Below are 12,897 nucleotides of genomic sequence, written 5' to 3' on the forward strand. Positions count from 1 at the left end.
GGAGATCTAAACAATGAATGAAAGAAGCTCATAAATTGGAGAAAGTCAAAGTTATTAATTGTCAACTTTCACTGTTAGTAGTTCAGATGTGGCAATAGACTTTTTCAACAAATAGCTCAGCCACACTTGCTACAATAAACCAAATAATTTAATTACTAATAACGTAAGGATAACAGAAGATGGGCATATAGAGGTGCATATATCCCAAAATATTAAAAGGACCCCTTTTTAATCCGAGTATAGCATCAAGTCAATGAAACTTCTGGGCTATTGATCTGGTCAGTTAAGTAGCAGAGGGGCTTGTTCATCAGTTTCAAGCTGCTTTGGTGCACTAGAGGGGCAACACTAAGACGACCCCCAGAACAGGAATGAATAGTTTAATAGGTGGAGGGAGGCCACTGACATTTTTCCCTCCTCATCTGTTTTGTCACTCGTTTTGCATTTGGCTACGGTCAGTGTCACTACTGGTAGCATGTGGAGATACCTGGACACTACAGAGCTGGCACAGGTAGTCCAACTTCTCCAGGATGGCACATCAATATGTGCCTCGCATTGCCAGAAGGTTTGCTGTGTCTCCCAGCACAGTCTCAAGGGCATGGAGGAGATTCCAGGCAGTTACTCTAGGAGAGCTGGACAGGGCCCCTTGTAGAAGGTCCTTAACCCATCAGCTGGACCCATCAGTATCTGCTCCTTTGGGCAAGGAGGAACAGGATGAGCACTGCTAGAGCCTACAAAATGACCTCCAGCAGGCCGGCCACTGGTGTGAATGTCTCTGACCAAACAATCAGAAACAGACTTCATGAGGGTGGCCTGAGGGCCTTACGTCCTCTAGTGGCCCTGTGCTCACTGCCCACCCGGCACCGTAGAGCTCGATTGGCATTTGCCATAGAATACCAGAATTGGCAGGTCCACCACTGGCACCCTGTGCTTTTCACAGAAGAGAGCAGGTTCACCCTGAGCACATGTGACAGACGTAAAAGCCGTGAAGAACGTCATGCTGCCTGTAACATCATTCAGCATGACCAGTTTGGTGGTGGGTCAGGGGAGGCATATCCATGGAGGGACACACAGCCCTCTACAGGCTAGACAACATCACTTTGACTGCCATTAGGTATCGGGATGAAATCCTTGGACCTATTATCAGACGCTATGCTGGTGTAGTGGGTCCTGGGTTCCTCCTGGTGCACAGCAATGCCCGGCCTCATGTGGCAGTTCCTGGAGGATGATGGCATTGATACCATTGACTGACCCCCACGCTCTGCTCACCTGACCTCAATCCAACAGAACTCCTCTAGGACATTATGTTTCAGTCCATCCGACACCGCCATGTTGCACCTCAGACTGTCAAGGAGCTCAGTGATGCCCTTAGTCCAGATCTGGGAGAAGATCTCCCAGGACATCATCCATTGTCTGATGTGCAACTAGGTAGATTTTGGAGTCTGTGGGAGCTTGTGTCCATCCAGCCAAAAAAAAAAAGCATTTATGAAGTCAGGTACTGATGTTGGACGAGAAGATCTGCATTCCAGTTCACAAAGGTGTTCAGTAGGGTAGAGGTCAGGGCTATGTGCAGGCCACTCAAGTCCCTCCATGTCTTTATGGACCTGGCTTTGTGCACAGGGGCACAAAAATGGCCTTCAACAAACTGCTGCCCACAATTGTCTCAAATGTCTTTGTACGCTGTAGTATTAGCAGGACCCTTCACTTGACCCAAGGAGCTTAGCCCAAACCCTACCATGATCCCTTTTCCCCCAGACTTTACAGTAGGCACTATGCAGTCCTGAAGGCAGTGTTCTCCTGGCACCCACCAAACCCAGATCCGTCCATCATGCTGCCAAACAGTGAAGTAGGATTCATCACTCCACATATCTACTGCTCCAGAGTCCAATGTCAGCACATCACAGAAAAACAATCCCAGTACTGTAGCAGCCAGCCGATGGCACTGAAGATGGCTGGGCCTGGATGCCTGATTGATAGCGACCTGTCACACAGATACACGATGCATACTGCATTCCAGAAGTTTCCAGAAGGTTTGCGCTGCACTGTTCAAGCCCAGGAAGTTTCAAGACTGCAGGCAGAAACGTTTAGAGGGGAGCAGCCCCATGCCGAAGATCAGTTTGGGACTGTAGGTAATTCATTACAGGTATTTAACGTGAGAGTGCTTTGAGACATTAGCTGGTAAAATGCACATGCAAGATAACAAATAAATGACCAAGTAGTGAACAGTAGGACTCCAGGGACGTCCAAAAGTCGACTGGATGGTATTTTGGAGAAATCAGGTGGATAGAATTGGCGAGCTTTATTGGGCTGAATGGCCTATTCTTGTCAGTTTTTAATACTGTTTCAAATAAAAAGATTTAAGGAGGCTTCTGCTGCAGTACAAATGTACAAAAATGGAACTGTCTCGCAGACTCATTAATTTACGACTTTAGGCTTTAATAGCTACACTTTTTATGTGTAATCAGCTTCCATATTTGTCTTTAAATGTACAAATCTCTCTGTATATAAAATCCAATGTCTGTCTGTCTGTCCGCTTTTCACAAGAGAACTACTTAACGAATTTAGATCAGGTTTTTTTCTATAATTTGCTTCAACATTCTGGTTGATTTTGCGATTTCTTTCATTGTGTTAAGTATCAGAGTTCACTTGCAGGAGCGATTTATTCGCCTTGGGGCGTGTACCTTACCTACGCTTAGCTAGCGAACGAGAAAACTACTTCATGGATTTACATCGGGGTTTTTCCTATAATTTGCTTGAACATTCCGGTTGATTTTGCGACTTCTCTCATCGTGCTAAGTATCATAGTTCGCTTGCAGGAGTGATTTATTCGCACTAATCCGAGACAGAGGCTGCGGGCCGAGGTGAAGGGGAGGTGTGATGTCAGGACTGGGCAGCCGATCTACCTCTGTGTTTTGGGGTGTAAGCTTCCTCCGCTTAGTTTGCGATACCTTTTTGTTTATTGATTTTTTAAAGTTTGTCCTGTTTCACTACTACACGGGCAGAGCTGCGGGGAACAGCTATTATGTTTACGCTAGTGACCTTGTGCTTTACTGTAGTGCCTTGTGATGATGAACGGCATCCTAAAACCTTTACGTGCTTATTTCAGGACCATTACTTTCTGCATATTCATTAGTTACACTGGCAGACTCAGTCACACAGTGAGTCAGCGGTGGGATTTGAATCTGTTAGAGCAGCTGATACAATGCCAGACAATCCTCCCTCTCCTCATGCCCTCAAACAGATGATGCCAAATTTGCATTACTATCACCACCCCATTCCCTTAAAATACATTTCTAGAAATAATCACTACATAGAATAAATTAACTTTCCAAAGTAGGCCACAAGTGTCAGAAACAAAGATTTATTTTGAACTAGTCAAGATGGAGGGGAGAGTGTCTAGAGATTCCCCAAATAACAAAAATAATAAACAAATCAAATCTTAATTTACTCTCACAAAGTAGTAAATAAATGGTCAAAGGAACCCCCACCCATCTCCCTCAAAAAAAAAGTAATGCTACAAAAGTGAAAGTCTACCCACGGAAATGACGTCATTAGGGACAAATCCATCTGTTCCCACTGAGGCCCCGACCAGAACCATCAGACTTGATCTCCGCTGATGCCGCAACCAGAGAAGGAGGAGGAAGAGGAGTAGGAGGAGGGCGGGTAACCTCAGATCACTAAGAAAACGTACCATCCAGCAGCAGGCACTGTACGCTACACCCAGAAAGGGGCACCGACAGTGTGCCAGGAGCGGAGAAGCCAAGTGAGTGCACTGTAGAGGACTGCCAGAGTACGGCACTGAGTCTCTGCCATTTGGCTCTTGAAAGAGCTGGCTATTCTGGGGTGGAGTTCAGCCTCAGTGGGTGCGACGGAGCTGCGCAAGGAGGGTTGTCGGTGCTTGGCGAGGGTGGCGTCGGCACCCCCATCTTTTTCAGAGAGGCTTCGTCTGTTACTGACATGGACCGCTTCAGTATTCCGGGCTTGGGGTGGGCACCGTCCACTTCTGTTAGTTGAAGTAAAAAAAAAAAAAAAAAAGAGATGAGAGTGGGCAAACAGTCAGGTCAGCATTTACTTCGATAAATGGCTTAAACATATGAATGTGATGGTTGCCCAAAGATTAAACATTCGTTAGAGCAGATGGCAAGTCAGCCTATGCAAAAAAATAACAACTACCTAAACAAGTAAGAGCACATACTCTATATAGTACTCTCAAGTAGTCTGGCATTCTAACCTGCTTAATCCAGCTCAAGGTCATGGGGGCATGCAGCCTACCCAGGAACCACTGGGCACTTTGCAGGAAACAGTCCTAGATGAGACACAAGTCCATCACAGGATCTACACACACATTCACACTGGGACAGTCTGGAATTGCTAACCAATTTTTAGGGATATCGGTGGAAAAAGTAGAGAAGCCAGAAGAAAATCCCCCTGCAGACACAGGAACAACATGCCCACCAGCCTGGACTCGTTTTAGCTACAGTACAGGCCAAAAATTTGGACACACCTCCTCATTCAATGTGTTTTCTTTATTTTCATGACCATTTACAGCACTCCATCACTCTCCTTCTTGGTCAAATAGCCCTTACACAGCCTGGAGGTGTGTTTGGGGTCGTTGTCCTGTTGAAAAATAAATGATCGTCCAACTAACCTGACTTCTGCACAACACAACTGCTGGTCCCAACCCCATTGATAAAGCAAGAAATTCCACTAAATAACCCTGATAAGGCACACCTGTGAAGTGAAAACCATTTCAGGTGACTACCTGTTGAAGCTCATCGAGAGAATGCCAAGAGTGTGCAAAGCAGTAATCAGAGCAAAGGGTGGCTATTTTGAAGAAACTAGAATATAAAACATGTTTTCAGTTTTTATTGTTAAGTACATAACTCCACATGTGTTCATTCATAGTTTTGATGCCTTCAGTGAGAATCTACCAATGTAAATGGTCATGAAAATAAAGAAAACACATTGAATGAGGAGGTGCGTCCAAACTTTTGGCCTGTACTGTAGATAGTGCCACGTTTGTTCAGTCTCCTTGGCAGAACTAACTGAGTTCTTTCATGTTACACAAAAGTGCTGGGTTATCTGAAGATGGCGGTCTTCTCTTCAATTCAGGGCAGATCACTCAAGAACATTCTCTCCCTTCATGTTCAATTGCTCCGTTGTTTTTTTTGTTTTGTGGCTTTTTCCTCGGAAGGTTTTTCCTCAACCTTTATAAACTTTCTCTGGCTATAAAGTGTTCACAAAACGGGACACTGCAACAGCTTGGGTGGTCCTACCAGGGCAACACATTGACCACTACACAATATTGCTCTGCCTCAGACCCAAAAAAATTCCAGTTTGGTCCTATCAGAAGACACATCTTGTGTCCACTTGGTGGCATATTCCTCCATAATGCCAGGTGTGTAGGCCCAGGCTCTATACCACTGTCATTCTTGTTCACCAATGTTGGGCCTCATGGTGACTGTTCTGCTCAGTTTCACAACCAACCACCTGCCCAACACAAGAATATGCGAAATTTGACAAACAAGAGGAGACCATTTGGCCCATTTGTCACTCAATTGTTTATCTACAAGCTGGCCCAGTAGCTCATTCAGACCCTTCTTAAAGATCCTCAAGGTTTTTGCTTCAACTCCATGTCTCTGTTTGTTTTTTCAGAGTCCCACAACTCTTTGCGTACAAAAGTGCGTCCTGGCTTTGGTTCTAAATCTACTTTCCCTTAATTTCCACTGGTGTCCTCAAGTTCGTGACTTATTGCTAAGCTGAAAGAATTCTGCTGGATCTACTTTATCGATGGCTTTGAGGATTTTCAAGACCTGGATTAGGTTCCCACACAGTCTCCTCTGCGCAAGACTAAACAGATTTAAATTCCCCAAGTCTGTCACAGTCGGACATAAGTCCTGGGATGCACTTGGTTGCTCCACTCTGCAGCTTCAAGTGCTGCTATGTCTGTCTTGCAGCGTGGTAAACAGAGCTGCACACAGTACTCCAGATACTCTAGATACACAATACCTCCATGTTTGGCCACTATGACTCTTTCCAGCTGGTCGAGTGGAAAGCAGCACTGCCGACATATGGATGGACAGAGAGGACACAGACAAAGAGAAGGACTTGGTTACCTGATTTAGACTGTGACTTGACCTTGCTGTTGGTCTTCTGCTGAAGGTCCTTCTCAAACGTCCGGACATCTTCTAGAGACATGTCTGTGGACACAATGGAGGTGGATGAGTGAGAGACATCACAGAGAAACAGAGAGAGACTCCCAGACATAGCCAGACACTCACCGAACCATTCGTCAATCCAGGCCACAGCCTGCCGGTGTCCAGTCAGCAGAATGTCCTTGATGTTCTGTGAAAATGTCCCAGTAGGACAAAAAGGGACAGAGAGGCATGGGTTACACAGGGTTACAGACTCCAAATCCAATGGCCATTAATTACGTTAAAAGTTTGTGATCAACTCAGAGTCAACAAATAATCTGGTGTGCACATTTTTCTGATTGAAGAGTACAACACAGAAAAATACTGCAGGCGGTGTGGCACATCGGTTAAGAGTTTGGACCTAAAACCCTGAGGCTGAGGGTTCAAATCCTGCTACCGACACTCTGTGACTCATGTACAAGTCACTTCACCTGCCTGTGCTGTAACTGGAAAAAAAAAGTAACTAATTGTATCACAAATGGATAAAGACATCAGCCAAATAATAAGATACATCATGGGGAGAACATGCATGCTCCACACAGTTAGCCATCAGGGAGAGTCCAGGAGCTGTGATTCAGCAATGCTAACCCAACAATGCTCCCAACAGCAGCGTGGACTTTCATGCTTCCAACCACATTGAAAATCTACAGTCTGTTTTCTTTGAACTTTCATTCATTATTAGCACCAATGGAAATGTTCTCCCACAATGACATACAGTATCCTACAGATAGCTTCACACTTCAGGCCCAGTGCCTCCCCATTAGAGCCTGGCTGGTTGATAACAGTGCACTCTCTGTCCCGATTAAATGGACGCCGTTAAACGTATACTGGACGCCCCAGGAAATCCTCACCTTGTGCACAAAGTTTTCTACTCTGCCCTGAAAGCCGTACACTTCGAAAGCTGCCTTGACGCGCTTGTAAGAGCACATGATGGGTTCCGTGGTCTCCTGCCAATCCTTCTGCAAGGGTCCTCGTCCGGTCTTCACTGAATGGAACGTCCGTAGGTCCTGCAGACAAGCAGACAGACACAAACACAGGCTTGGCATCAGACATAGCAGTCCAGCGTTCCTCTCCTTACCGTCTCACTATATTACTGTGCAGTGGTGTCTCTGCATTAAGGACAGGTGACACACTGACCCCAATCTCCAGAAGATGGCAATGTTCTGCAAGAATTAAATAAGCAGTAAACTCTCAATAACTGAATGTATTGTTAAAATTCTGATAGCAAGCTTCAGGCTTCAAGCTTTTAAGGGTAAATTTCACACAAACATTAGGAAGTTTTTCTTTATACAAAGAACGATAGACACTTGGAATAAGCGACCAAGTAGTGTGGTAGACAGTAAGACTTTAGGGACTTTCAAAACTCGACTTGATGAAGAAATAAGTCGATACGACTGGCGAGCTTTGTTGGGCTAAATGGTCTGTTCTTGTCTCGATTGTTCTAATGTTCACTTACTCATCATAATCACATTTTTCTAATTTTCCATGCTTAATGCATTTTCTTTTCTAGATAAATATCTTTTTGCAGTCTGTGAATTTCTTTTGGGCCTGGTGCTGGTGTTTGGGTTTCCCTTTGGCATTACTTCCTTTTGCTCAGGTGAGTGGAAGAGCAGCCTTGACTTTTGCATTCCGTCTAGTGGCCTGGCGGGTGTACCCTTTGAAGCGGTTTAAGTTTAGCTGTTGTGTAAGCCTGAACATCTCGCTATTTTGGAGGACCCATCATCATTATCACGAATCTCAGTAAGTTACTGTACATACGGCACAATTTAGGACTTTGCTAATTGAGCAAAAACAGGAAATTCATCAATATTCATTTGCACTTCTGCTTTCTGTATTGAGCATTCGATGTTAATCTGTCGCGGTGCTTGTAACATCAACTCCCAACAGTCCCTGCAGTGGCTCTGATTGGTCATCTGCTGAGGTTGCTGGGGCTGTGGGGTACAAAGAGGCCGGTGCGACATTTAAAAGGGGGCTAGGGTTACCAAAAAAGAAAGAAGTATTTTGTGTTTCGTGTCTAAAGTTCCTGTCTGTCTACCTACCTACCGTTGTGATAACTGTGCCTTCTCATTTTTGTCCAGGATCGTTTCTTGGTCGTGGTCTGGATTGTCTACTATCTGCCTGTTACGTGAGGACTATATGTGGATTTATGGCCATCCTGCGAAAAAAGGAGCACTCCGGAACTGTCCACCTGTCTTTACCATTTCAGGAACTACCGGTAGGACTATCTTTACATTCCCCTTCAACGTGCACATCTCTGGACTATACCTTCATCTTTACATTCCATCTGTTGCTATTTTTTCATGGACTTTACCGAGTGTGGTTTTTGTTTGTGATTTGTTGTGTTTTTTTGTACATCGCCGTAAGGGGAAGTGGGGTGGGATCGTTGTTTTCATTTATTATTAGTACATTCTTCATTTGCTGTTTTATTACCGGTTGTTTTTTGTCTCTGCTTGTGAGTGCGTGAGGGTCGAGCCAAGGCTGGGTGCGTCCCTGGAATCTCCACTAAAATTCGACGGTGTGAATCTTGGTGGCACCGGACCGCTACTGAGCTATCTTTAAGTCCTGTAAATTATGACAATATGTTAATAGATCTTTATTGAGTGTCATTTGTATGGCATCATTTAGCTGACATTTTGTTTTCAACTATGTTGGTCGCCTAATACTGAACATCCAAGCTTGGCTGGCTCATGGGGCATCTTCTTATATAATATGCTACCGTGGCTGTCCGTCTGTCTGTCCAGGATTCTAAATCACCTGTTAGCTCGCAAACCGTTTGACCTGAAATTTGTTATACATATACTATGCTGAAACTGTGCACTACAGATTTATATTAAAAGCAAAGAGTTTTGGAATTGTTACTCTTTTTATTTTATTTTATTGTAGAATCAACTCTCGGCAGCGGGCAGTAGGGCGGCCGTGCGGCACACGTGTATGAGCGCCGTCCTCATCCCTACCACCTTCACCGTCAGTTCCCCTACCTCTTCATACCTTAAAGGCAGATTGAAGACTTAAGTGCCAGCTTAAGTAAAAAATTAAAGAGAACATACTAAGTAATTGCAACACAAACACTAACTTAATCAGTTTTAACGCGAAAAGATGGCGACGAAAGAAGAGAAGAAGCGGGCCGCTAAGGTGGAGAAAAGAAGAGCTGCTCAGGAAGCAGCAAGCACATCAACCTCTGAGTAAACGAATGCCAAACTTACAGAGAAAGGATGAAAACTATGAAAGCTCAAGTCAAGTGTATTTAGTGCACGTTATCGTGCAGTGCGTCATTACTGGTAATTATAATAATTAATTACATTTATATTGCACTATTCTTACTACTCAAAGTGCTTCACATAGAAAGAGGGAAACCACTTCAACCACCACCAATTTCTAGCGCCCACGCAGATGATGCAACGGCAGCCATTATTATGTATTATTAAGCTATTACGTGGTGAAGTGTGGAGAAAGACAGTTATCCAGTTAGAGGGCCAGAATGACCAAGTTGTGATGGGCAATTTAGCTGGGACATTGAGGTACACCCAGGGGCACCGATTTTTACAGCACAGTGTCCCCCATCACAGCATTGGGGCATTAGGATCCACACAGAGACCACGGGGTAAACTGGTTGAGGTTGTTTCAGGGATCTGATTGGGATGGCACCCTGGGGTGGTGTTTCAGGAATATCCAACCAGGTGGAGACCCCAAAGGAGATCCAGCACATGCTGGAGAGATGATATCCCTCAGTTGGTCTGGGAATGTCACGGGATCTCCCAGAGGAGTTGGAGGAGGTGATGGGGAAAAGGATTGTCTGGGCATCATTGCTTAAACTGCTGGCCCCAACAAGCTGAACCCAGATAAGCAGCAGAAAATGGAGGGTCTGAGATATTGTGGAATACATTAAAATACGAGTAACTAGTCATATATTGTTCTGTACGGTTTACAGCTCTTCACTTGCGATGGTCACTTTTATAACCTTGTCCTGTAACATCTCCTCGACACCTTTTAATGGGAAAACTTGATTTAAAAAATTGATGGAGGGGTAACGGAATGTGTGTGTGTGTGTGTGTGTGTGTGTGACAGCTCTCCACTCCACGGAATTGGGTCCTGCTATATACCTGGTGGTGAACTTGGAATGGGACAGATGAGGAATTATTAGGTGCACTGGCATCCTATCCAGGGCTGGCTCATGTCTTGCACCCTTAAAAAGGCAAGATAGGTGCCAGCACCCTGAACCACGGAATTTCAGACATTGAACGGAAGGCTAAGGGTGGCTGTGTGCCTAACTCAGTACAACAAGTCACTGGCAGCCCCTCCAGAAGAAATGCCAGGATGAAGTTTAGAAAATGGATGCATGAGGGTGCTGGTATCCCCTTATTTACATGTACCTTACCTCAGACGGTGCCATTTATAGTGCCAGTTCTCGTCCTATCCATTGTTGGGACATGCCATGTGCTTTATGATTCTATGTCTTTAGACACAGGGTCAGAAAATGTCTGGAATGCATGTGGGTGGGTGTGTGCGAGTCTGCACTGGCACTCCATACAGGGCTCATCTCTGCCTTGTGTCTGTTGTTACTGACGTAGCCTCAAGGTCTTCACAGCCTGAAGGCCATAAGACAGGGTGGTGGGGGGGGGTATGAAACTATGATATTAATTTAAAAGGCTTCATTTTTCCATGTGTTTTGAGTCAAAATTGCTTACAGGGAAAACCTGAGTTGTGTGAAGTCCGATTTTTGCTTTGTAAAGGTGCTATATAAAATAAAGTCTGAGTTAATGCTCTGTCCTCTTTGTGAATCTGTGCACATTTTTGGACATGCTGTCAAAATACTGAGTGGGCCAGGTCTAGATGTCAACGACGTCACTGACAATGTCCAGGAAAAACATGTAAAAACATGTATCGGTATCAAAGTGCCCTTCACAGGGTCTCCGAAATCCAATCCATGTGCATCACATTGTATCAGCGAAACCTTTAAAAGGCTTATGGGTGAATAACCAGCAATTTAGACCCCCCACCCCACCCCACACACCAAGATAAAAGCTGACGGCTAATCAGGTTGGCACACATAACAATTATCTCTCAGTAAAGGACTCTTAAAACAATTCAAAGCTCGCTCTGCAATTTTGTCTGAGCCTATAATAAAAACTAGAAAGCGGGACAAAAGTTCAAATGTTGGTGACGTCTTTCCAAAATAGCTCCACTTGTAATAAAGAGCTTAAAAAAAAAGAATGAATGAATGGCATTACTGTGAAAAAAGATGGGGATAAAAAGAATAAAAAAAGGATATTTAAAGAAGCTCATTGTTAAACAAATGAGAGCACAGATATCCCTACACAAAGTGGAATCCAGAGAATCCTGTGGAATCCAGAGGTGCAGCCATATTTTTTAGTTTCTGCTTTCTTGGTATATTGCATTCCTTTGTATTGTACTGTATTCTCTTGTGCTTTGCTGAACACCTTGCACTGATACACTAAACGGCAAAAGATCTATGGACTCCTGACCATCACACATACATGAGCTTGTAGGACATCCCGTTCCAGAATCATGGTCATAAATATGGAGTTGGCCAACGTTTGGATGGCCATGTAGTATATCTGCTATGCAAGGTGCTGCAAAAAAAGAAAGACTGATTTGCTGATTCCTAATTTTATAACATGGCAACCCAGAATTTGAAGAACTCCTCTTGGCCCCTGCTGTGTATATTCAGATATTTTATACCTGTAAGGTCCTCCTGATCTTTAGCAGTGGTTATTTTCTTCCATCCATTTTGTGTGTTTGTTCATAATATTATAATGTTCAATTATTACATTTATTAATGCACTGTAATATCATGCCCCGTGATGGTAAAGGCTGTCAATGGAGCTACACTGAGAGTGGTGGAGTGTTGATTAGGACATGCAAGTAAGAATCTCACCATACTGTGACAACCAGGAACATTGCTCTCTATTATAATAAAAAAATCCTGGTACAAGACATGACTTTCTCAGAGAGATACTTTTACATCCTGCACAACGAGACTTTGTGCCAAGAGATTTAACCAGGCCTGGGGCCAGAAATAAAAGACAAAGAGTAGATGACAAAGTAGAACGTGTCAAAGAATTCAAAAATGTTGGCATGGTACACATGCAGAGCAGGTTAGAAATAATGGAAGTACGAAAAATGAAAAATCTCAAAAAAAGGATAGTAAAGATCGCATTAGCACAAACAAACGGAAATTATTACTCGGTGAAATAACGAAACAGCGAATAACGGAACAGCAAAAAGAGATCAAATATATTGTTTGGATTTAAACTTTATGTCGGAGACTTGTAGATCGTCCAATTCGTGTCGCCATCAGGGAAAAGTAGTGTTTCTTCCCAATGAAGAGGCCTATCCGTGAGAATTAAAAGATTTGTTGTTTGGTGAAAGTGAAATCCCGCAAGTGAAAATTTTAAGCTCCGCGACATCTCCATCTCTCAATTAAAAGAATAGAAAATCTTCCTCTTCATAGGGGCGCGCCTCGGGAGCGGGACCCCCAACAGGAGCAGAGGATGTCTGGGGGAGAAGAGAGACAAGGCGGTGAAACAAAGACAGCTGCTGTACAGGCATTTTAAATGTCTGAAGCGCCGCATGAGATGCAGACAACACGGCATAGGAGCAGCAGCAGCTGATTGAGCAAAGAGGAAGTAAAAAAAACCTTATTTGTTTCCCATTGTATCACCGTTTAAGAGGGGGTTTCGGAGAA

General features: G+C 44.1%; 1 protein-coding gene across 1 annotated transcript in view; it reads right to left on the reverse strand.

The window, feature by feature from the left end:
• Positions 1-3,342: 3,342 nt before the first annotated feature.
• The window catches only part of pitpnc1b (phosphatidylinositol transfer protein cytoplasmic 1b), a 35,022-nt gene continuing 25,467 nt past the window's right edge, over positions 3,343-12,897 (reverse strand). The window contains exons 7-10 of the mRNA XM_039741243.1: positions 7,043-7,198; positions 6,279-6,342; positions 6,114-6,197; positions 3,343-4,000 (exon numbers count right to left, since the gene is read on the reverse strand). Of these exons, the coding sequence (XP_039597177.1) occupies positions 3,831-4,000; positions 6,114-6,197; positions 6,279-6,342; positions 7,043-7,198 (474 nt within the window). The 3' untranslated portion in view covers positions 3,343-3,830. The remainder of the gene's footprint in view (positions 4,001-6,113; positions 6,198-6,278; positions 6,343-7,042; positions 7,199-12,897) is intronic.

This window comes from Polypterus senegalus, chromosome 18 (genome assembly GCF_016835505.1).
Source record: "Polypterus senegalus isolate Bchr_013 chromosome 18, ASM1683550v1, whole genome shotgun sequence".
Classification (NCBI taxonomy): domain Eukaryota; kingdom Metazoa; phylum Chordata; class Cladistia; order Polypteriformes; family Polypteridae; genus Polypterus; species Polypterus senegalus.